The sequence below is a fragment of the Nannobrachium achirus genome (assembly GCF_963921795.1).
Source record: "Nannobrachium achirus genome assembly, chromosome: 16".
Lineage (NCBI taxonomy): Eukaryota > Metazoa > Chordata > Actinopteri > Myctophiformes > Myctophidae > Nannobrachium > Nannobrachium achirus.
In genome coordinates, this window is record NC_137823.1 from 43,458,613 (window position 1) to 43,481,607 (window position 22,995).

Sequence of the window (22,995 nt, forward strand, 5' to 3'; positions counted from 1 at the left end):
AAGACCAGACAGCGTGACTCGTGACTTTTTTCTGTCCCTTTAATTTAGCGAGCTTCTGTGGGTTGCTTATCTATCTATTGATTCTGCTGAGGTGAAAACTCATTATAAATGGCTCTGGATGAGAGCGACAGCTAAATGGCTAAAAAGTAAAATGTCAGCACCGATTGCCTTGATTATGGTGGTCCCAATCTCATTTTATATACCAGCAATCAATAGGTAAAAACTGCACACGCACGCACGCACGCACGCACGCACGCACACACACACACACACACACACACACACACACACACACACTGGAGGTATCTGACTCAGGGACTGTCAACAGTTCTATATTCCCTTTACTCATTCATATTTATTAGGGTGGCCTGTATGTGTGTGTGTTTGTGTGTGTGGGTGCGTGTGTGCGTGTGTGTGTGTGTGTGTGTGCGTGTGCGTGCGTGCGTGTACAAGAACAGGGAGTCATCCATCACTGTCTGTTGTCTCATTATATAGTCATTTATTCATATTTAAATGTATGAGTTATTGATCGAGGTAAACAAGCAGCCGTACAACTCTGTACAACTCCAAACTCCTGCCTGAATGTGGAATGATGTGTGTAGGTTGGAAAGGTGGTTTAGAATTGTCTTAACACTAGTTATAAGTAATTGGTTTAGTCTCTCACATAGCTGGAAAGGTGGTTTAGAATTTACTTAACACTAGTTATAAGTAATTGGTTTAGTCTCTCACATAGCTCAACCATTGCCGTCCTTTTTACCACAATGTCCTGACTTCTCTGTCTCGTCCACAATTAAAAGCTTATTATGGATATTTAAGAACTTCTTCTGGTGTGGAGGAAAGGTCCCTCAGCGAAGCAACTAAACCAGAGAGGTCGTGTTAGGATTTTAACACTGTCTGTCTATGTGTGTGTGTGTGTGTGTGTGTGTGTGTGTGTGTGTGTGTGTGTGTGTGTGTGTGTGTGTGTGTGTGTGTGTGTGTGTGCGCGAGAGAGAGCACACTTGAGGAGCAGGGAATTTGAAATGTACAGTATCTGAAATTGCTGTTTGTTGTATATATATTTGTAAATACATATATATATATATATATATATATATATATATATATATATATAAAATCTCAAAACCAGCAGTCACTGACCTACCTGTGGTACTGTATATCACTTTGTACCAACAACCAGGCCTGTTGATGGGTGCCCGGACTCATTAACACACTGACCAGGCCTGTACAGTTTGCCCACTGCAAAAACACAATAGGACAGTAGTTTCTCACCGGATGCCGGCTTTGAGGTTAAACCTTCCTTGTGTAATAAAAAATAATCTAAGAGCTAGTTTAGTATATGTACACATGATAATGATGTTGTGTTCTGTTAGAGATGCAAGAAATAGTTTGATTCAGACCCATGTGACATTGTGACTAGACCTGTGCTTATACATAAACTGACTGGCCAGGGTGCCCGCTGGCCTTCTGGTACAGGCGTGTACCAAATAGGCTCAGTGTAGCCTGACAGCCTGTCCTGTCGCTGGTTCGATTCCCGATCCTGACTACCTTTGCTGCGTGTCACTCCCCAACTCTCTCTCCATTTCCTATCAGTCTACTGTCCTATCAATAAAGGCATAAAAGCCCCAAAACATATATCTAAAAATAAAATTGACTGGTTGAGACAACAAGTTATAGTTCCCATTCTGTTTAATTTAATTTAGAATAAAGACCTGAGACCTGAGTTAGTTAAGCAAACACTCCTGAACAATTTGAAAATTACACAGTGTTGAATTGCAGCAGTAATCATGAGAGCTTTACCCCAAGCACTGGGCAGTCAGTGTCGTTATGGTATTAATAGCGTTTATACAGTCACTGTACTTTATTTATATTAACCACTTATACTTTCTAGACTTTGTAAACTGGACATTAGTTGGCTTTGTAGATGGACCGCTATACACCAAATCTCTATAAAAACAGACAATATATAGCACAAGCTCACAACCATTGTTAGCTTGTAGATCTGCTGGTTTTGTCCCTCAGAATATGGATGCTAGGGTTCAAGTGATTAATGTAGTGACACCGGCAGAGACATTCAGCCTTCAGTGTGACCTTGTTCCGTCAGGAGGTCTGCTCCATAATCCAGCCCCAATTAATGAATTGCAAGTTCGCAACGTCTCTCTTTGGGCACGCAGTACGACATGTCCCATTTATTACACACACTCACTCATTCATACTGACAACGCAACCCACAAACACACACACACGCACACACGCACACACACCAGTGCCCTGGTTTTCTCCCCTATAAACCCCCAGTCTCATAGGGTAAACTATGCCCCAATACAGTCACTACACATACTGTACTGTACATTATACACATACAGTACATACATACATAGATACATATTTACATACGGTACATACATACATACGGTACATACATACCGGTACATATTACATACATACATACGAGAGTGTACAACTGGAACTAAATGGACCCTCGTCGGTTTGGTTTGGTTCCAGTTGTACACTCTCAGAGTTACAGACCTGTAACTCCTCAATGACCTGGCGCCTGGTCCCCACTTTGAGAACCACTGCCCTAGCACTACTGATTACTTTGCCCTTTACATGTGCACTTGGTGTTATTAGAGATAATAACGATAATAGTTGTTTGTCTGCTTCCGCGTTGCCAGTGGACTAGTACTGTAGGAGAGTGTAATATAACCACTGAATTGTATCATTCAATAACAATTAATTATTTTGGAAAGATGTATTGTGCCTTGTTCTGGGCGCAATATTAAATATTACAGAGCTGAGTGTATCTTTAACTGCAGTTGTCAGCTACGTATTATGTGCAGTATCACTGATAAAGAAAGAGAGAGGAAATGAGAGAAAGGGGAAAGTCAAACTCAACGTACTGTAAAGACACTGTTTGCATGACTGAAGTTGGATGACTAGAACTTAATGTAGTGGACGTAATAGCTCTGGAATGGAATCCACCTCAGGACACACGCTCGCGCTTTTAGAAACACACAGACATTACCTGAACAGCAGATCACATTATTATTTATTGCATTACATTCCAGTCATTTTCACACCAGAATGCCCTCTCTCCCTCTTATTCTCTCACTTACCTCTTTTGCCCATTATCTTTTCTTCCCTCTGATGCCTCTCCCTTGTTTATTGTCAATGTGAAACTGTGTGCACCCACTCCCTGGATAGCAGAGCAAAGCCTCTGCCCCCAGTTTTTCACATCGGCCTTTTATAGCATTATCAGGAGGAGATGTTTGCAAAACATTCTTTTTTAAATATCATGCAAATCTGTCCCATTGTTCATATTGCATCAACATTGCTGGCACTTTTTCTAATCTCTCTTTGTTTCTTGCTCTGATTGCTGTCTGTCTCTTCCTCTCTGTCTTCAGTTTGTGTTCTATGTTTCTTAGAGGGGCAGTTCACCCCCAAAATGATTTTTTTTCTATTGATTACTCACGCCATGGAGACTTGAGTTCAATAATATTCGTTTGTATTTTGTATTGACAAAAATGTGATTATAGTAAATTTACCCCCATTGATTCCAGATGGGGACCCAAATGCCATCTGGAATCAATGGGGGTAAATTCATTGTAATCAAATTATTGTCTTATGAATGCGACTAAAAACTACAAATATTATTGAACTCAAGTCTCCATGGCGCTAGTAATCAATAGGAAAAAAATCATTTTGGGGTGAACTACTCCTTTAGACGGGCTCCACAGTCCACACAAATCATGTTTAATGATGTTTTATCTATCTATGAAAATCCTGGTAGTTTCAGATTTTCTCAAAAGCATCTAATGGATATTTTACCATAGAGATGCACCATAGAGATCCCACAAAGTTCATTCAGGAACATCTTGGGGGTGGGGAAAATTATTAGCGTGTAGTTTTATTGATCAGAGATGGATTTTTCTGATAATTAAACCACACTTGGGATGTGTGGAGTCCGTCTACTCACAGAGTATAACATCGTCATACTCCCACAAGCCTATTCCGGCAGATTTTAATCGTGTGTGTGTGTGTGTGTGTGTGTGTGTGTGTGTGTGTGTGTGTGTGTGTGTGTGTGTGTGTGTGTGTGTGTGTGTGCGTGCGTGCGTGCGTGCGTGCGTGCGTGCGTGCGTGCGTGCGTGCGTGCGTGCGTGTGTGTGTGTGTGTGTGTGTGTGTGTGTGTGTGCTCGCGCGCGTGCGTGTTACTCTCCAGGACCCTAAGTGTGTGGTCAGCCCAGTGATTGACATCATCAACATGGACACGTTTGCCTACGTTGCTGCCTCGTCTGACCTGCGTGGAGGTACAGAACCCCCCCTCCCTGTCCTTGAACCTTTCAATCAGTCCCTGATCTGCTTTCTCTAATGTCTCTGCGTTTAACCACCTTGTTCCATCACGGTAACACGTTGTATGCATCCCATGTATATATAATGCATTATTGCGACCGTCAGCTCGCAGTTACTATAAAAACCTCCACCGTCTGTCAGTATGTCTGTCAATCACGTCACACGTCACACTTTTCCCCTACTCATATCTCTGCCACCGTTTCCCCTATCCATGCCAAACTTTGCACACACACTCCTTGGCTGCCAAACCACAACCTCATTCTCACATGCTCTTCTAGCGCCACCATGAGGCTGATTCTTGCAAAATACATTTTTGGACACTGCTCCTTTGGCCTAAAATCACAGCACACAGTATATGTCTAGAGTCCTGTCATCAACATGGATCTGTCCAATTTAGCGCCACCATCTGGACGATTTTTTAAAACACATTTTTGGACACTCCTACAGATTTTGCCCTAAAAGTACATGTGACCTGACGGTCCTACTGGTAAGTATGTTTATAATGCATTATATCTATCTTTCTCTCTCTCTCTCTCTCTCTCTCTCTCTCTCTCTCTCTCTCTCTCAGAAGCACGCACAAACAAAAACACACACACACACACACACACACACACACACACACACACACACACACACACACACATGCGCGCACAAGCACACATGCACGCACGCACAAGGAGATATGGATCAATGCTGTCAGTGACTCCCACAAAGGACATTTTAATTATTGATGTTCCTATTGGTCCTAACATGAAAAAGATCACTTGGAGACAGAGCGTCATCGATCCAGGCATGCACACGCACGTGCACACACACACGTGCACAACATTCAAGCCCAGATAGACAGAGACATGCTTGCACAGGCCTGCAGACACACATTCGCGCGCACACACACACACACACACACACACACACACACACACACACACACACACACACACACACATCCTACCGATGGGGGTTGGGAGTGCTGTGTCAGCAAATATTGGACCTGCTGGACTGGACTGCTTGATCAGCACACACACACACACACACACACGCGCGCGCGTGCGCACACACACACGCGCACACGCACACACACACTCCGCAAAAGTAGATAATCTAACACCTGTTTTAATCTACATAATTTAAGGTTTATTTGAATTCTTCACAATCTGTTCCCATTCCCATTCAGCAATGACTGCTACAGCTGTTAGCTGTTTGTTTTCTTTCCCAGAGGAGGGTCACACGTACGTCATACCGTGTATACAAATGTTCATGATCTGAGAAAATGAGAAAATGGATTCATAATTATTGAGGAAGAGAGAAATTATTTCTCTATAGAGGCTCTAATAGAGCCTTAATATATGAATGGCCTGTTTTATTCAGGCGTCAATTAGGTATGTTTTATTTACAATGGAGACACTGAAATTGATTTCACCAGTAAACACATGAATATATTTGAATGTAAATTTTTATTTGTACAAGTCAGTGGATTGAATCAGACAATGCAGATTCATTCGGGACATAGTCTACGAGATGCACAAACAGAACGATAAGGGTGATGGCACACAATGTCAGCCCATTTAGTGTTATAGTTTGTAAACGCACAGTGTTCAGCTCCACCTGCGTTGTTTGGCTCTCCACTGTACCACAAGGTGTATTTAAACTGGCCGCCGTCAGACCACATCCATGCACCCTTCTTGTGAATGTCACTCAGTCCAATCCAGGTCCTACCCTCTTTAAGGTCAAAGTTATTGATCAGGGTTCGGACAAAGTTGTGCTCGCCAGCGCTGTGGATGGACACCAGGTTGGCGTCTTGGGACCTGCAGTTCAGCTCCGCGTCAGCCCAGGTGAAGTCTGCGGCGACGTACTTGTAGCAGCGACCGTTGAAGAGGTACCAGAACATAGGACAGGTCCCGCGCTGTAGCTTGACCTCGGTTAAGGGATCGGTGTGAGCGGTGCCTAACGCCAGGCCCAGCAGGCACAGGAGATGAGGAACCAGGAGCATGTCAGCCTGCAGGTTGTCTCTGTGTCAGTGTAGAGCTTGGATTTTGGGGACTTCTGGATGAGTCTCTGTCGCTGTGTGTATCTGGCAGACGTTACGCTGGTCCTTTTTATCTGTTTCACATAGAGGGCGTCTGCACAGCTGACATGAAATGATTGGTCGACATTCATTATCTACCTACTGTACCAGCTGTGGTGTTCACATGTCCTCAGTGTGTGTGTGCTTGGAATTCTCACTGATGATATCATTAGAGTAAGGTTTCTGTCCATAACCCTCCCTCTGAGACACAGAGCAAGTAAACAGAAATGGTACAATCTTAAAGCATTAATTAGGAACATTTATGTATGAAGATATGTTTGGCAATCGGAGAAATGCTCCGTAAATACAGGTTACTACAGTATGTGTGGTTTGTGTGTGAATGAGTCCAGCTGAATGGATACATGTTCACTTGGATATCTAGTAGGATAGTTGTTCATTAATCTAACACCTGGGGCCTTCACCTTCATGTGAATAGTTTTTAACCCCTTTCAAACAAACTATTTTTGTGGACTTGAAAGTCCAGCAACCTTTACAAGAAAATGTAGGTGGTGCCATAGTTTTGTACTTTTTCTGTTTTTCACGTGTCTAGGAGGTTGACAGTACTTCATTAGACCCCCTGGTGTGGTTGTTATGAGCAATTATGTATTCCCTTTCTATTTGGTTTTTTTTCTGGAGGCTGCCACCTTATGGGTCAAAAGTGCCGGTCCAAAAACACAGACACAACTAGAAGCAGTGCTCTTCCGAGCACAGGTCTCCACCAGGCCGTGCGTCCTGGTGGTGCTACTGTATAATAGGCCAATGTAAAAAGGGTGGCATATGTTCTTCACCTTAGATCTTTCATGGCAATCGGACGCTGCATGCATGATTTCAAGCATTGTGTTCCAAAAATGTGTTTTGCTAAAGTCTACCTGCTGGTGGCGCTATAACAGGACAATGTTAAAAAGGTAGCATTTGTTCCTTGACCTAGTGGGAATATGTGTGGCAAATGTCATGGTAATCGCAAGCTGCGTTGCTGATTTGAGGCATTTTGTTCAAAAACGGAGCAATCCTGCAAACTTTGGAAGCTAATATTAGCCAATCAGGATGGAATGTGAAATATCAGACGGATCGGACTTGATCACATGACTATAGAGATACTGTGTACCGATTTGCATGATTTTTGGATAAAATCTCAAGGAGTAATATCCAAAAATGTGTTTTACATAAGTCAGCCCAAAGGTGGCGCTATAAAAGGCTGATGTGAAAAATGCAGGGCAAAGGTTTATCCTTAGCCTCTAGGGAGTGCGCTTACAAAGTTTGAAACTGATCGGTGGAGTTATAGGTAAAACCACAAATCGGGCTGTTATAGCGCCACCATGAGGCTGATAAAAAAAAAATTAAGTGGCATTTCTTCCTCGGCCTAGTGGTAACGTGTGTGCGCGATTTCATGATAATTGCACTTTGCGTTTGTGATTTGAGGCATTTTGTTCAAAACGGCTCAATCCCACAAACTTTGGAAGCCAATCTTAGCCAATCAGGATGGAATATGCAAAATCGGACAGATCCGTGTTGATCACGTGACTGTCGAGATATTGCCTACCGATTTGTAGGATTTTTGGACAAAATCTGTAAGAGTAGTGCACAGAAATGTGTTTTGCGGACATCGGCCACTAGGTGGCGCTAGAAAAGGCCCATTTGAAAAATTTAGGGCAGAGGTTCTAGATTGGCATCCAGGGAATGTGTGTGCTCACTTTGGCAGCGACCGGGCCAACGGCGACTGAGATTTGGCGCTCACAAACTGCGAGGACGCACGGACGGACGCACGGACGGACGCACGGACGGACACACGGACGGAGGGGAAAACATACTCTCCCTCAGCCTTCGGCTGGTGGAGACAATTACATCATAGAATCAACCCCTCCCCTTACCATTCACCCAACACACGTAGGTGTGGCTAACTTCAGCGGGGCGCCACCCAACATGACAACCAGGCATACTAATGAACTGGTGGGTGTGGCCACATAAAAACCTAATTTTAACTCTTTCTGTACACTTTTTTGGAAAAAATATTCCTCCTAGTATAATCATAATACCTGATAATCATGTTTTAGAGGGGGGGGGGGGGGGGGGGGGAATCATGGCACCCCATCTTTAAGGTTGGTAAGGATCAATAGAAAATTATAGTATTTATTTATGCATATATTTATCATGGCACCCCATCTTTAAGGTTGGTAAGGATCAATAGAAAATTATAGTATTTATTTATGCATATATTTATTTATGTATTCTTGATTCTAATGTCATTCTGGAAACAAAAAGCTTTAATTGATTACATTAAGCTGAAAATATCCCTTGTATAAATTCAATTAAGACCATGTATTTATCTGGTCTGCTTTGATCTAGTTAACTGGCTTATGAGGAGAATGTTGAAGCAACGTGGGGCTCATTTCACTTCTTGAACTGCAGCGGAGAGAAACTTGACCGAGTCATTGAGTGTCTTGAGATCTCATTATAGTCTGTTGAAGACTTTATGATCCCAGTAGAGAAATTGTGTTTGGTCAGACTTAAATAAATCAGGTTGTAGAGATACTAGACTATATGCTTTCCTGAATTTTAGTACACTGCATAATGTGTGCACTCATAGTCCAGTTACCCACACATCGTCAATGCATGCCCTCAGGTACTCCTGCACTCATGCGCCCTCTGGTCACTTAAAGACTCCTGCGCACACATATGCACGCATGTCCAGTACGTTTTCTTTTATACAAAAATTACATCAGTGTGACGTTACAAAGGCATTGCAAATCGTCTCTGTTGGGTGGAAACCTCATTATGTCCAAAATTCAAAATAATTCAAATTCAAATAAATGAAAAGAAAGTCTCTTGCACACCTACAAAAGCGACAGGTTTGTCAAAGAGCAGACCAAACAATGGTATGTCAAACTGAATAAGAAAAAACTCCACGCACACCGTCTTCAAATGCAAAAAGAAGAAGAAAAAAAAAAAACGTTTTAATGGGGAATCACAACGGGAATGGGGACTGCCCCATAGGTTGAACTCCCGTTGGGTCGAACAGGTTAGATAATCACCTGCGAGCGTCGGCAAGTTAGATAATCACCCGCGTCATGGTTACTGAGGTTAGGTTTAGGGTTAGGGTTAGAGTTAGGCATAGTTTTACTGAGGTTAGGATTAGGGTTTGGGTTAGAATTTGGTGGTCGATCCAAAGGGTGTTCGACCTAATGACATGTTACCACGGGAATCACAGCGTTTTAAAAAAAAGACAGAAACATTGTGATTCCCCATTAAAAATTGTTTTAGGATTCAAATAAAAAAAATGCAAAAGGTGCAGATCTAGCTCGAAAGCTTGTACATTAGATCTGCTACTTTGTCCGCTTTTGGTGGTACCTGTATATGGTGCTTTATTTAGTAAGATCGAGTAGGTTAGAATATTATGGAGATACTGTAAGAGGTTTGTGCACGACAGCAAACAAGATGATCCTCCCTATTGCATTGAGTCTAAAGTGTGTGGGCCATCACACTTTAGAAAGTCATGAATAATGAATGCCTCTCTCAACACCACCAGCACCAGTGCTACTGCAGAGACCCAGGGTCAACCATCCTGAATCATACCATTTACTGTATCTAATCCGTCTCACTCTCTGTCTCTCTCTGTGTCTCTCTGTGTGTGTGTGTGTGTGTGTGTGTGTGTGTGTGTGTGTGTGTGTGTGTGTGTGTGTGTGTGTGTGTGTGTGTCTCTCTCTCTCTCTCTCTCTCTCTCTCTCTCTCTCTCTCTCTCTCTCTCTCTAAACAAAGCCTATCCTTACCTCCCCCCGACCTTTATATTGTAAATACCGTTTATTTTGTATTGTGTTTTACAACTTTTTTTTTTCCTTCTGCCTAGTACTGTGTTCTATCTTCTGCCATTCAATGTTAGGAGTTTAAAAAAATTACCTCAATTGAAACAGTTAAGCCAATTAAGGCTCTTTCGGGTGTATCCTTTTAGTTCACCTTGTACCAGTGAACTGTACTGTCGTGAAACTGTACCCTTTCCTATGCAAACTTCTAATAAAGTCTTCAATCAATCAATCAATCAATCAATCAATCAATCAATCAATCTCTCTCTCTTATAGGTTTTGACTGGAGTCTTCATTTTAAGTGGGAACAGTTGTCTCCAGAGCAGCGTGCCCGTCGAGCTGACCCTACCGAACCAATCAGGTAAACAGACACACACACACACACACACACACACACACACACACACGCACACGCACACACGCACCGCACACACACACACACACGCACAAGCGATTCCACCTTTTATTTTTAAATCTCATTGCAGTTATTTGTGCAACTTGTCTGTCTGCTTGTTAAATGTCATGGACGTCAACCATGTGTCACTATGAACACACTTGCGTCACGTATGAACACATGCATACTCACAAACACACACACGCACATTCAACCAGGGCAGGAATTTCATGGAGGCCATGAAGGCCATGGCCGCCGTTGCCCCTCAGTTTGGCCTTGTGACCCTCAAACCAATGGCATGACCTAAGGCCACAGTGGCCTTAATGCCCCAGCTGACTGTACCACTTTCTCCTCTGTCTTTTTTCTTGTCTCTTTCTTGTCAACATATAGACAGTAGACACCAGTGTGTCTTTCTTGTCATGTAGACATCAGTGTCTTTTCTGAGGTCTTAACTCCCCCGAGTCCCCATCTTTAAACCAATCCAGTGACTTTGATTGGTGCAGGGCTGAGCATGGATCAGATTGTAAATACCATCTTTCATCTATTTCACTGCAGATTAGGTTATCATCCCTAACCCTTATATTCAACAAATTATTTCAATGGACTAAAATTGTATTTTATTTGATGGCCTTCCTGCCCTGGCATTTGGCCTTTGCGCCCTAAAAGAATGGACAACATCAAAGGCCAAGTGGCCTTGCCCCTAAAATGATGAAATGCCAGGCCTGCATTCAACCACAATCTTATGAAAACAGATGCTCACATACACATACAGTACCGAAAAGTCTCTCTCTCTCTCTCACACACACACACACACACACAGACATACACACACACACGCACACAGACGTGTTAACACCCTCACACTCTTCCTCTTTCTCACCCACACAAATACCCACTCAAATTGCACAAATATAGCCTGCCGTTATCCTCTCACACATGTTGTACACACACACACACACACACACACACACACACACACACACACACACACACACACACACACACACACACACACACACACACACATGCTGTTACTTGCAGGAGCAGGCAGGGTAATTGGCAATAACCAAAGAGGATTTGATGATGCATAATGTCCAATCCACCAGGGTTTCTCCCTGCTCTCATGCACTATGCGTGTGTGTGTGTGTGTGTGCGTGTGTGTGTGCGCGTGCGTGCGTGCGTGCATGCGTGCGTGCGTGCGTGTGTTTGTGTGTTTGTTTAGAGACTGAATGGGATTATTCATGGGATCGTCACAGTAAGATGGAAACCATTGAGTGTGTTCTGTACCAGTCTGCTAGTGTTACAGGTTTTCTCTGTTGCTTACATCAGGGCTTCCCTAACGGTCTCTGTCTGTGGTCCCCCTATTCCTATGTTGCGTACACGTACGTGATCTTGGAAAATTTTTGGATGCCAGAAGCTCGGCCGGCCGAGCATCTAGTCGGCGACCTGGCCAACTTTGGAACGATGTAAATAGGGAATGAATGCCCCGCCCTTTAATGCAAACTCCATTCTACCTGTTGCCATAGCCATAGGAACCGTTTTGACCATCTGTTTTCCTGTGTCCATATATGGAGATATATGTCTGTCTGCGTCCATTTTATTCTCATACTGTATATGGAGATCTCTGTATCTGCCTGACGGGCGGCCAAGCGTCTAGTCGAGGATTGGCCTACTCGGGAACGATGTAAATAGGGAATTAATGCAAACCCCATTATACCTGTTGTCATACAACCAACCTGTTTTGACCATCTGTTTGCCTGTGTCCATTTATGCCCATATATGGAGATATCTGTCTGTCTGTGTCCATGTTATGCCCATAGTTGGAGATCCCTGTATCTGTCTGTCTGTAGTCCCTTTTATGCCCATACATAGAGATCTCTGCCCTTCGGGTGGCCAAGCGTCTAGTTGGGTGCCGGCCTACTCGGGTACGATGTAAATAGGGAACTAATGCCCCACCCTTTAATGCAAACCCCATTATACCTGTTGTCATAGGACCCGTTTTGATCCTCTGTTTGCCTGTGTCCATTTATGCCCATATATGGAGATATCATGCCCATATATGGAGATATCCGTCTGTCTGCGTCCATTATATGCCCATATATGGAGATCTCTGTATCTGTCTGTCTGTCTGTGTCCCTTTTATGCCCATATATGGAGATCTCTTCCCTTCGGGTGGCCAATCGTCTAGTCGGGGACCGGCCTACTCGGGAATTATGTAAAAAATAGGGAATGAATGCCCCACCCTTTAACGCAAACCCCATTTATCTGTTTGCATGTGTCCATTTATGCCCATATATAGAGATATAGGCATCATACCCGTTGTTCGGTTATTGCCTAGCGGACATCAGCGCATACGGAGAATCCGAACCTTTCGCGCCGGTTCCGGAAAATCGCATATCGGGTCGGGTCGAGCACTGCACTCCCTGCTGCGGCGGGGAACGCGCATGCCGAATTTGAAGCCGGTGGGACGAACGGTTCTCATGGCATTTTTTGTTGACTCATGTGGCGTACGTGATGTCATAGCCTTTTATGATGTGATGTCACATGAGTCAGCGCTTGCGCCGGTTTCCTCAGAAACAGCTTGATGTCAACAATCATCTCAGAATACGGAGATTCCGAACGTTTCGCGCCGGTTCGGGAAAACCGCGCATCGGGTCGGGCCGAGGCCCGGCACTGCACTCCGCGCCGCGGCGGGGAGTGCATAATCATTAGAATCATTAGGATTGCTATTTTGGTCATTTAGGGCAAAACATTTTCAAAAATCTCAAACAAAAACTAGAAACATTTTCTCCTCTGAGCATAGGTCTCTGACAGGCCAGGTAGTAGAAGTCAATCGTAGCCAATCAGGATGAAATGAAGAATCAGACAGGTCCGTTTTGTTTGGACAAGATCTGTAAGAATAATAGCAACAAAAATAAACGTGTGCAAAAATCGGCCTCCTGATGGCACTATAACAGGCCAGTATGAAGTTTCACTGCAAATGGACGCTACATCCATGATTTGAGGCGTTTTGTTCAAATGGACGACTACTTGCAAAAATCGGCCTCCTAGTGCCGCTATAAAAGGTTGACGTGAAAAAAGTGCAGGTCAGAGGTCCTAATGCGGGCAAGGTTACATGCCATATTCCGGTTAACCTCAGCCTAAAATAGTAGATTGTTCAAGTACAGTACATAGAGGACTCAGGTCCAGTGTCCTCAACCGTTCTCAGGCCACAGACCCTTTAGCTGTCATAAAGATTACAGAAAGCAGGGACACTGCATAGTGTATAAACCAATATAATACCACTTGACATTTCTCTCTGTACTTGGTCAGGTCTGTTCTTCTTCCAGGTTCTACAATTTTGGCTAAGTTCTCAGAATAGGAATACTAGGGTCCAAGTACTTACTGCAAAAAAAAGAAAATCACACCTAGTGTGAAGTGAGCGGTGCTATTTAAACGTTAATTATTAAGCGTCCCGCAAAGCTTGGCTAATGTGACCCTGGGCGTCAACAAACGTTGAGCTCTTTGTGCAATGATGTAGGCCAGATGTAGGCCAAGCTTCACGTCCCGCGACGCCATATGTTGGAACTTAGCTCCTTCCAGGAGCATCGCTCAAAACCACACAGATTTGCACTAACCCTGAGGACCCCCTAGGGGTCCTGGACGGCCAGATGGACGCCCTGTTGAAAGACCCCAGGTCTAGAGGGTTTATCAGAGTGGTTAACTGGCTAAAACCGACGTGTGGAGTTGACGCTGGTGTGCCTTCAGGTGAGCCGAGCGAGTGTAGCTCCGGTCACACTCTCGGCACTGGTAGGGTTTCTCTCCGGTGTGCTGGCGCTGGTGGGACTTGAGGTGAGCCAGCGCGCTGAACCTCTTGTCGCAGTCCTTGCAGTGAAACGGCCTGACTCCGGTGTGGAGGCGCATGTGTGTGTTCAGGTTACTGGACTGGCTGAAGCTCTTCTCGCACTGCTTACAGCGGAACTTCTTCTCTCCGGTGTGGACCAGCTGGTGTTTCGTCAGGGAGTCGAACCGGCTGAAGCCCTTGTCGCATTGCGTACAGTGGTACAGCTTCTCCCCGGTGTGGATGCGTGCGTGTCTGTTCAGGTCGCCCACCTGGAGGAAAGTCTTGTCGCAGTGTTGGCAGCGGTAAGACTTTTCTCCGGCGGCGGCGGTGGCATGGAGGTGCCGGTGCGTCTTCAGGTTCTCCAGCTTGAGGAAGTTCTCGTCGCAGTGCTTACAGACATGGGGTTTCTTTTTCACGGGAGGGTTCGCTACCTCCGGCCGAGCCGAGGTCTGCGCAGACCGGTGAGGACCACCGCGAGCGCTCGGTGCGTCTGCGTCTCCTCCTTCTTGCGTCTGGAAGGTCACAGGGCTGGTGTCTTGCTGACAGGCCGTCGAGGGGATCTGTGCATTCTCTACAGTGATCTGTCCATTCTCCACAGCTTCCTCTTTGTCTTCCGTCTTGTCTACACCTCCCTCACATGGACCAAACTGAGTCCCGACGGGGTGCTCAGAGTCTCCTTGGTACAACACTTGTAGACCTGCCTCCGGAGTGCCTGCAGACTGAATGGCTCTGTTGGTGTCTCCTAGTGAAGTAGGTTTTGAGGCTGTAGCAGGGTGGTAGTAATGCAGTGGGAGCGAGGAGGTGGTAGCCGGGTGATAGCCATGTTGCAGTTGGTTGATAGCCGGCTGGTAGACAGGTTGCAGTGAGGTGGTAGCCGGGTGATAGCCATGTTGAAGCTGGTTGAAAGCTGGCTGGTAGACAGGTTGTAGGGAGGTGGTAGCGGGGTTGTAAAGATAGAGAGGTTGTAGAGAGGCTGTAGCGGGGTCGTATATAGGTTGTAGAAGGTGGTACTGAGTTGGTGGATGGCTGTTAGTGAAGTATTGGGTTGGCAGTAGTGGGTTGGTAGTGAGGTATTGGTTTGGCAGTAGTGGGTTGGTAGAGAGGTATTGGTTTTGCAGTTGTGGGTTAGTGAGATATTGGTTTGGCGGGAGTGGGCTAGTGAGGTATTGGGTTGGTGGCGGGTTGTTAGTGAGGTATTGGGTTGGTGGTAGTGGGTCGGTCGTGAGGTATTGGGTTGGGTCTGCCATGAACACAGGAAGTCCATGGACCTCACCTTCCACTAACGGGTCCTCTGGTACTACTTGTTCATCCATTCTGAATTGGTCTCCGAGGTTTGTGTCACTGGAACTCACTGCTGTATCCGTGTAACCACCAGACAGATGGCTGGAACTCACTGCTGTATCCGTGTAACCACCAGACAGATGACTGGAACTCACTGCTGTATCCGTGTAACCACCAGACAGATGACTGGAACACTCCACATGTTCCTTGTCGTCAAGCAGCTGGTTCGATTCTCCAGAAAAACGTAGTTCTTCAAAGACTTTCTCCGTTTCCCCCAAAGAACACATTTGAATCGGCTTTCAAGAGTTTCTTTTTTGTTGAGTCTGTCTTAATGTTCGCAGCTGTATTGATCCACGCTGAATCCAAAACCCCGGGTTTCAGCATTCGATTGATCTCTGTTTCAGATGCTCCTGTCACGCTATGCTCCTTGGCTTGTGCTTCTCCACGGATCCCAGACAAAGTATCTTGATTATCCATACATCTGGCAAGCTCTAAATAGCACAGCCCGATGACATCATAAACGTCTTCTGTCTCAAAATGTCCAAATATGGACATCACCCCACCAACACAGATTCAGTGCGTCCTCCCTGGTAAATCAGTGCTTGTGCTCGTGCTCGTGCATGTTGGGCACTGGCCTACTCGGGAACGATGCAAGTTGGGAACGCAGGCCCCTATGTGGTCACCATACTCGTATGTTCTGTCTGTCTGTACATATTTTATGCCAGATTTCTGTGTCTGTCGATCTGTGTCCCTTTTATGGTCTGGAGTTCCAGGTCAGTCAATGCCCAAATATGGAGTCCAGGCCAGACTATCGGCATCAGTACTATGATGTCATATTGATGACATCAGGGTACTCCAATACATGTTGTTTTTTTGAGCGGCGCTAACCGCTCCTACATCTGGCTTTGTGTGTATGAGCACGAAAATGAGCACGGATCTCCATGTATGGAGATAACTTACATCACAGAGAGAGCGGCCCATACAATGAAGATTGTATTATCGTCTTAATGCTTAATGTTTAGTACTTTGAATGTCCTTATTGTTGAAATGGGCTGTACAAATAAATACCTCGATAAACAACTGTACCGTACTTTAATTTACTGTTTAAGCAAATCAAACGTTTCTACCTCAGATTATTATGTCACACCGCTGATCTGACCTGTATCTGAGTCATGGTGGCGGGGCTTTGTCAGAGTACCCATTGTACCCGTCTGTCTGTCTCCATTTTGTGCCCATATATGGAGATCTCTGATGTCATTAGTAAATGCCCATACCCTGTATGTTGGAACGGTCTCTCTCTCTTTCTCTCTCTCAGGACTCCTATCATTGCAGGCGGGCTCTTTGTGATTGACAAGGCCTGGTTCAATCACCTCGGAAAATATGACACGGCCATGGACATCTGGGGCGGGGAGAACTTTGGTAAGTCCCTCTGATTGGTGGAAAACCCTGGTGAGCTGGTCAGTAGCTTGTATGTAAATAAACCAACTAAAACATACCCAATACCCATATATAACCCCGGTGGTCAGTAGCTTGTTCTGTTGCATGTGTGGGAAAGTAAAATGTTGTTGTTGTCGGGCAGAAACCTCTCCATATTCTAACTTTTTGTGTTTTTTTCCTTTTCCGTAAATTAATGCCCTACTTGATGCCATACTACAGCATCACAGAAAAGCATCAAAAGTAGCAGATCCACAAGCTCGGAACGTGCTGAGAAGTGACTCATTTTGAGCTTGTAGATCTGCTATTTATTTGTGAATAATTCTGAAAAGTAACAGTTTTGAACAGATGAGGTTTCCATCCGATAGAGACGATATAAACTATCATATTCTCTATTCTCTCTCTCTCTCTCTCTCTCTCTCTCTCTCTCTCTCTCTCTCTCTCTCTCTCTCTCTCTCTCTCTCTGAAGTGATCCTTGCTTCATTATTTTGTATTGTATTGTATTTTTGTTGAACTCTGTGTGGCTTGTTGAAAAGTAGCCCTGGTTTAATAAGGCCCTTTGCTCCGTGTGCTCTGCACTCTCTCACTCACTCCCTGCAGGTTTGGTTGTGTAATGCTAACAACAGACAACACACACACACGCACGCACGCACGCACGCACGCACGCACGCACACACACACACACACACACACACACACACACACACACACACAGCGTTACACATTGACAAAGGCTTGGTATTGAGGCTGCCAGTGAACCATCAAATATTCAGAGAGAGCTGGCCCACTTTCACCATGATAGACAGGTTGGAGAGTTAACTCTTTCACCATGATAGACAGGTTGGAGAGTTAACTCCTTCACCATGATAGACAGGTTGGAGAGTTAACTCCTTCACCATGATAGACAGGTTGGAGAGTTAACTCTTTCACCATGATAGACAGGTTGGAGAGTTAACTCTTTCACCATGATAGACAGGCAAGTTGGAGAGTTAATACGTTCACCATGAAAAGCGGGTTGGAGAGTTAACACTTTGTTCCCCCCATAAATGTATGTCCTACTTTGCCACACTTTGTTGTGATCTTGTAGATCTGCTATTTTTGCTATGTTGGACAGGGGTGAGTGATCGGGGTTACGGTAATGTCTGTGGGTTTTATACATAATATATAATATATATAACCAGGGAAAAGTATTAACAAGAGCTTTTGACTGAATAATGACCACATTGGATCCTTTTCCTGTTTCCTGAATACAGTTTTGGACGTACAGTAACAAGGTTTCCCCCCGACAGTGAGGATTTTCTCCATGATGGACAGGTTGGAGATTTTAACAAGCTGCAAAGCTTGTTAAACTCTCCCAGCTTAGCCGCGGGAACACACACACACACACACACACACCGCTAACTGCAAGAAATAAATAAAATAAACATTAGGCTACAGCTGGCTTCATTTTATCTCTTGCAACTGTCTAAGTTTGTTTGTGGCTGTTTGCTTTGTCCTTTTTGTGTACCTTTAAAATAGAACGGTGAAGTTGCTGGCGTGATCTCCTCAGGCAGGTCATTCCAAAGTCCAGGGGCCCTGGAGGCAACTATAGGCACCCTTTGTCATGTTTTGTCACATTTTGTCTTCAAACTAGACCAAGTGGTTCTAGAGTCAAGGACCACCAAATCCCCCCTCCACCCCCAATACAAGATTTGGGTTGTTAAAATGTTTCAAAAATATTCCACATATTCCACCACTGTTTTTGAAAAGCAGATCACGTTGTGAGCCCAATGCCCATGCATGGATCGGCTATTTTCTAATTGCCAAAGGAGATAGTTCACAGTGGTTAAACCGATTGTGATGCTACGTTAACTGATTTTAATGGTGTCCCCAGAACACCCCAGCAAATCTGAGCTATTGTTATTATTATTAAATCTCCTGCACTATACTATACTACACTAGTTTTTAATCGTGTTTGTTCTCACACGTAGCTTGTCAATAGTCTTGTATTAAAGAATAATTCGCTGTTCTTCTTGGGTTGTCACTGCTCCCCGCGTGCCAAAACAAATTCCCTGTGAGAACCCCAGACTCAGCAGATTCCGAAAGGCTTCATTTATTCATGTATTTTTTAGCGCGTGAGTTTGTATTTTATGAATAATATGATGAAGCTTATGTGAGAAAAAAAAATATGCCTATCCAAACATGATTTGTAAGTCATGTTTGGATATTCTGCACAAGAACAGGGCCAGAAATTTGGAAGATACAATAGTCAGTATTGTGACTTTAGTTTATTTATCTAGTAACACACGTGTCCGTGTGTGTGAGATATCTCTTCCATCTTCAGGTCCTACATCATGCTTTATAAGCATTCTACTGTGAAGCCGAGCATGTTTAGCCTGTGTAATGATGATTCTGTGTTCTCTAACATTTCAGCTAACACCCCTGATGTCATCGTTGTTAATGAAACCCACAGGGAGGTGTTTATTCTCGAGGTCGGCTGTACCTTTGATTACAGCTTAGAGGAAGCCTTCTTAACCAAAGTGTTAAAATATCATCAGCTAGAGCAGACCATCTCACAGCTGGGCTACAGATGTAAACTTTTGGTTTTTATCTTTGGGAGCCTAGGGCACATACACAAGTTGGTTGTGAGGGGCCTTCAAATGGCCGGCCTCTCCAAAAGGAGGGACAAACATTTAGCAAGGTACTGCTCTGTATCAGCTATTATAGGTTTGGAGGAGGCGTTGTTTCCTTTATCCATGATTGTTGTCTGCTATGTTTGACTTACAACGTTCTGCCCTACATGCACTTTGTAACTGGCTGTTTTCCTAATTATCTAACTGCACTGATATTGTTTATGTCCTTTGTACATTGGTGTACTTCTGCTTATGTGGGCATAAATAAACATTTCAAATGTGTGTCCTGCAGAGATCTCGTTCCGTGTGTGGCAGTGTGGAGGCAGTCTAGAGATCCTCCCCTGCAGCAGAGTGGGACACGTCTTCAGGAAGAGACATCCATACGTCTTCCCTGAGGGCAACGCCAACACCTACATCAAGTGAGTTACAGTCCCGTCTCACTGACCGATTTGCACTCTAACTGCATCTATCTGCCTCTTCTCTAAATAATTACTGCTGAGTTGGGGAAGTTATACTTCACTTTTACTTCTAAACCAGTAGTTCTTTGGGTGGTCCCTGGAACTAGATATTTTGAGATGGGGGTCCGTGGCCAAATACATATCATTTTGGGGGTCCTTCACATGAAATGGTTTGAGAACCACTGACATTTCACTTAACTGGAGCTCAGTTAGTCTGTTCTTGAGAGACTACTACTCTCAAGAACAGACTAACTGAGCTCCAGTTAAGTGAAATGGACCTTTTCTTTGACAATGGCTGGCCAGATTGCTGATATAGAAACATAGGTTTTTCAAAAAACCTTAGAAGGATTCAAAAGACACTTCGGGTCAAAATTCAAATTTTCACGATATTTCAAAAATAGCAGATCTACAAGCTCGCAGCGAGGCACTCGGTGCCGCGCTGTGAGCTTGTATGTCTGCTATTCTTCAATAGTTAAAGCACAAAATAATGATACACAATAATGTGTACCCGTTCTAAATGGGTTAAAATGTTTCAAAAATATTCCACATATTCCACCAGTTTTTGAAAAGCAGATCGCGTTGTGAGCCCAATGCCCATGGATCGGCTATTTTCAAATTGCCAAAGGAGATAGTTCATTCTTTCAATATTTTTTTAAATGTTCAAAAATAGTAATCTCTGTCCGAAAGTGTAATATTGTGTCCTACTGCTTGTGTTTGTTTTTATGTTTTGTTTCTGTTTGTCTATTGTCTTAACTTAGATTTTTTAGCCAGGGGGGGTGGGGTGGGTGGGAGGAAGGGAATGTTTGCGTGTGATGTTTGTGTTGTAAACTTTAAAAACTGAAAAATAAAGTCATAAAAAAAAAAGAAAAATAGTAGATGTACAAGCTCGCAGTACTTATAGATCTGCTATTTTTTAATAGCCAACGCTAACATCTAAAATGAGTAATGACACAGATGCTTTCCCTGTTTTAATGGGTTAAAATAGTTAACCACGTTTAACATAACTTGGCACCACACATTCCCGGAGTGTCTGCGAAACACACAGGCAAGTTTGTTGCGGTCGGTTGGACAGTGCCCGGGTTATTGTATGTCCGGGACAATTACAACAACTGTGAATTAGCTGCTTACTTTGAATAAGTAATACGTTATGTTACAATATTATTACTTTACATACCAAGTAATGCATTGTATTACTTACGGAGCACTGCAGTAGTTCAGGAAGACAGAAGTCGGAACAGGTGCCACAGTCATTCACCCTTCAATCACACACCCACAATCTTAATGGTTAAACTATATTGTCGGGGCGCCCATGGCTTAGTGGTTAAGGAGGCAAACCAAAATAGACTCTAATCATGCGAGTTGCAGTTCGATTCCCGAGCCCGAGGGCCTTTGCTGCGTGTCCTACCCTGTCTTTCTCTCTCCGAGTTTCCTGTCCTATCTTCACTGTACTATCCATAATAAAGGAAGAACAGCCCAAAGAACACACACACACACACACACATTATATATATGTAACGGAGGTGATGCTAACCTCCCCACCTGGGCTTTGAACCCGGGCCTCCCACGTGAAAGTCCAATATCTTAACCATTACCCCAAAGGGATATCCCCATGGAACAAGGGAGATATTAGACTTTTGAGGCTTCAGGCTGGGGCTGCGACTCTCTCCGCCACACTCACCCCCCTTTAGACCTCCTCCTACGGGGAAGCTCGGAGCTGGGTCACGGCACCATTGTAACGGAGGTGATCCAAACCTCCCCACCCGGGCCTCCCGTGTGAAAGTCCAATATATTAACCATCACGCCAAAGGGATATCCCTATGGAACAAGGGATATATTAGACTTTTGAGGCTTCAGGCTGGGGCTGCGACTCTCTCCGCCACATTCATATACTGTACATATGTAATGCACACACATATCTATTTAAGCAGACCAACAGTCACTCTACATGCTCAGCATATCTCGTCAGTGATAAACTCCCTCCACCTCCGCACTGTCCCTAGCCTCCTCTTGTAGTAGCATCTATGTCAGCATGTCATTCAATGTGGGTTCACACAGTATCGTGTTATTTAATATCTGCTTATCTTTAGTTTGTGCCCTCTGAGGGATTCATCTGTCTAATATCATGTCATGTAATAATCTATCTTTGGCTGTGCTTCCTGGGGGGTTTGTGAGCTCAGAGTCAAGTCTTGCACAGATTGTTGTGGAGCTTCACTGGAGCAGAGCCATGGTGCCAAATGCAATGCAATATTATTACAATTAAATATGTTATCTAGAAAAGAGTGTGCTGACTGAAATGGGAATGATGAAGAGCAAAATGTGCATTATATTAAATTGAAGAGGGCAGAAGAATGGAATACAGTAGGGACTTCTTGGGACAAATGTGACCAAACGTCAAACGTCTGATCAGGATCACGGAGGACATTTATGCTCAACACAACCTCTTGGAAATACCTTAGAGTTTGAGAAGGAAAAATATGCTTTTTCCCCCATTGGAATGTGGCTCAAGTTATGGACATGATGAAATTATGTAATTGTGATGTTAGTTGTTGATTTATCAATGAACATTTTATCCAATCTGCCTACATTTGCTGGTTGTCCTAAGATATCTGCACTTTAAATTCCTGATACTGCTTTGTTCCACCTACATTACATTGTTAAATCCTGCCGTGTTAATTTATCTCTGAGAGGGAACAAATGGAACCAACATAATTCTCTGCGGTAAACAAACACTCTAGCACCAATCAAGATAAACCAGTTCCAGTGGTTGTCCTAAGATATCTGCTCCAT

The 22,995-nt window shown here is 44.1% G+C and overlaps 1 protein-coding gene across 1 annotated transcript in view; it reads left to right on the forward strand.

The window, feature by feature from the left end:
• Positions 1–22,995, forward strand: part of galnt14 (UDP-N-acetyl-alpha-D-galactosamine:polypeptide N-acetylgalactosaminyltransferase 14 (GalNAc-T14)) — a gene marked incomplete at both ends in the record, with an annotated part of 177,534 nt that overhangs the window by 124,428 nt on the left and 30,111 nt on the right. Inside the window, 4 exons of the mRNA XM_080744560.1 lie at positions 4,217–4,304; positions 10,483–10,567; positions 17,020–17,123; positions 20,043–20,169. Of these exons, the coding sequence (XP_080600686.1) occupies positions 4,217–4,304; positions 10,483–10,567; positions 17,020–17,123; positions 20,043–20,169 (404 nt within the window). The remainder of the gene's footprint in view (positions 1–4,216; positions 4,305–10,482; positions 10,568–17,019; positions 17,124–20,042; positions 20,170–22,995) is intronic.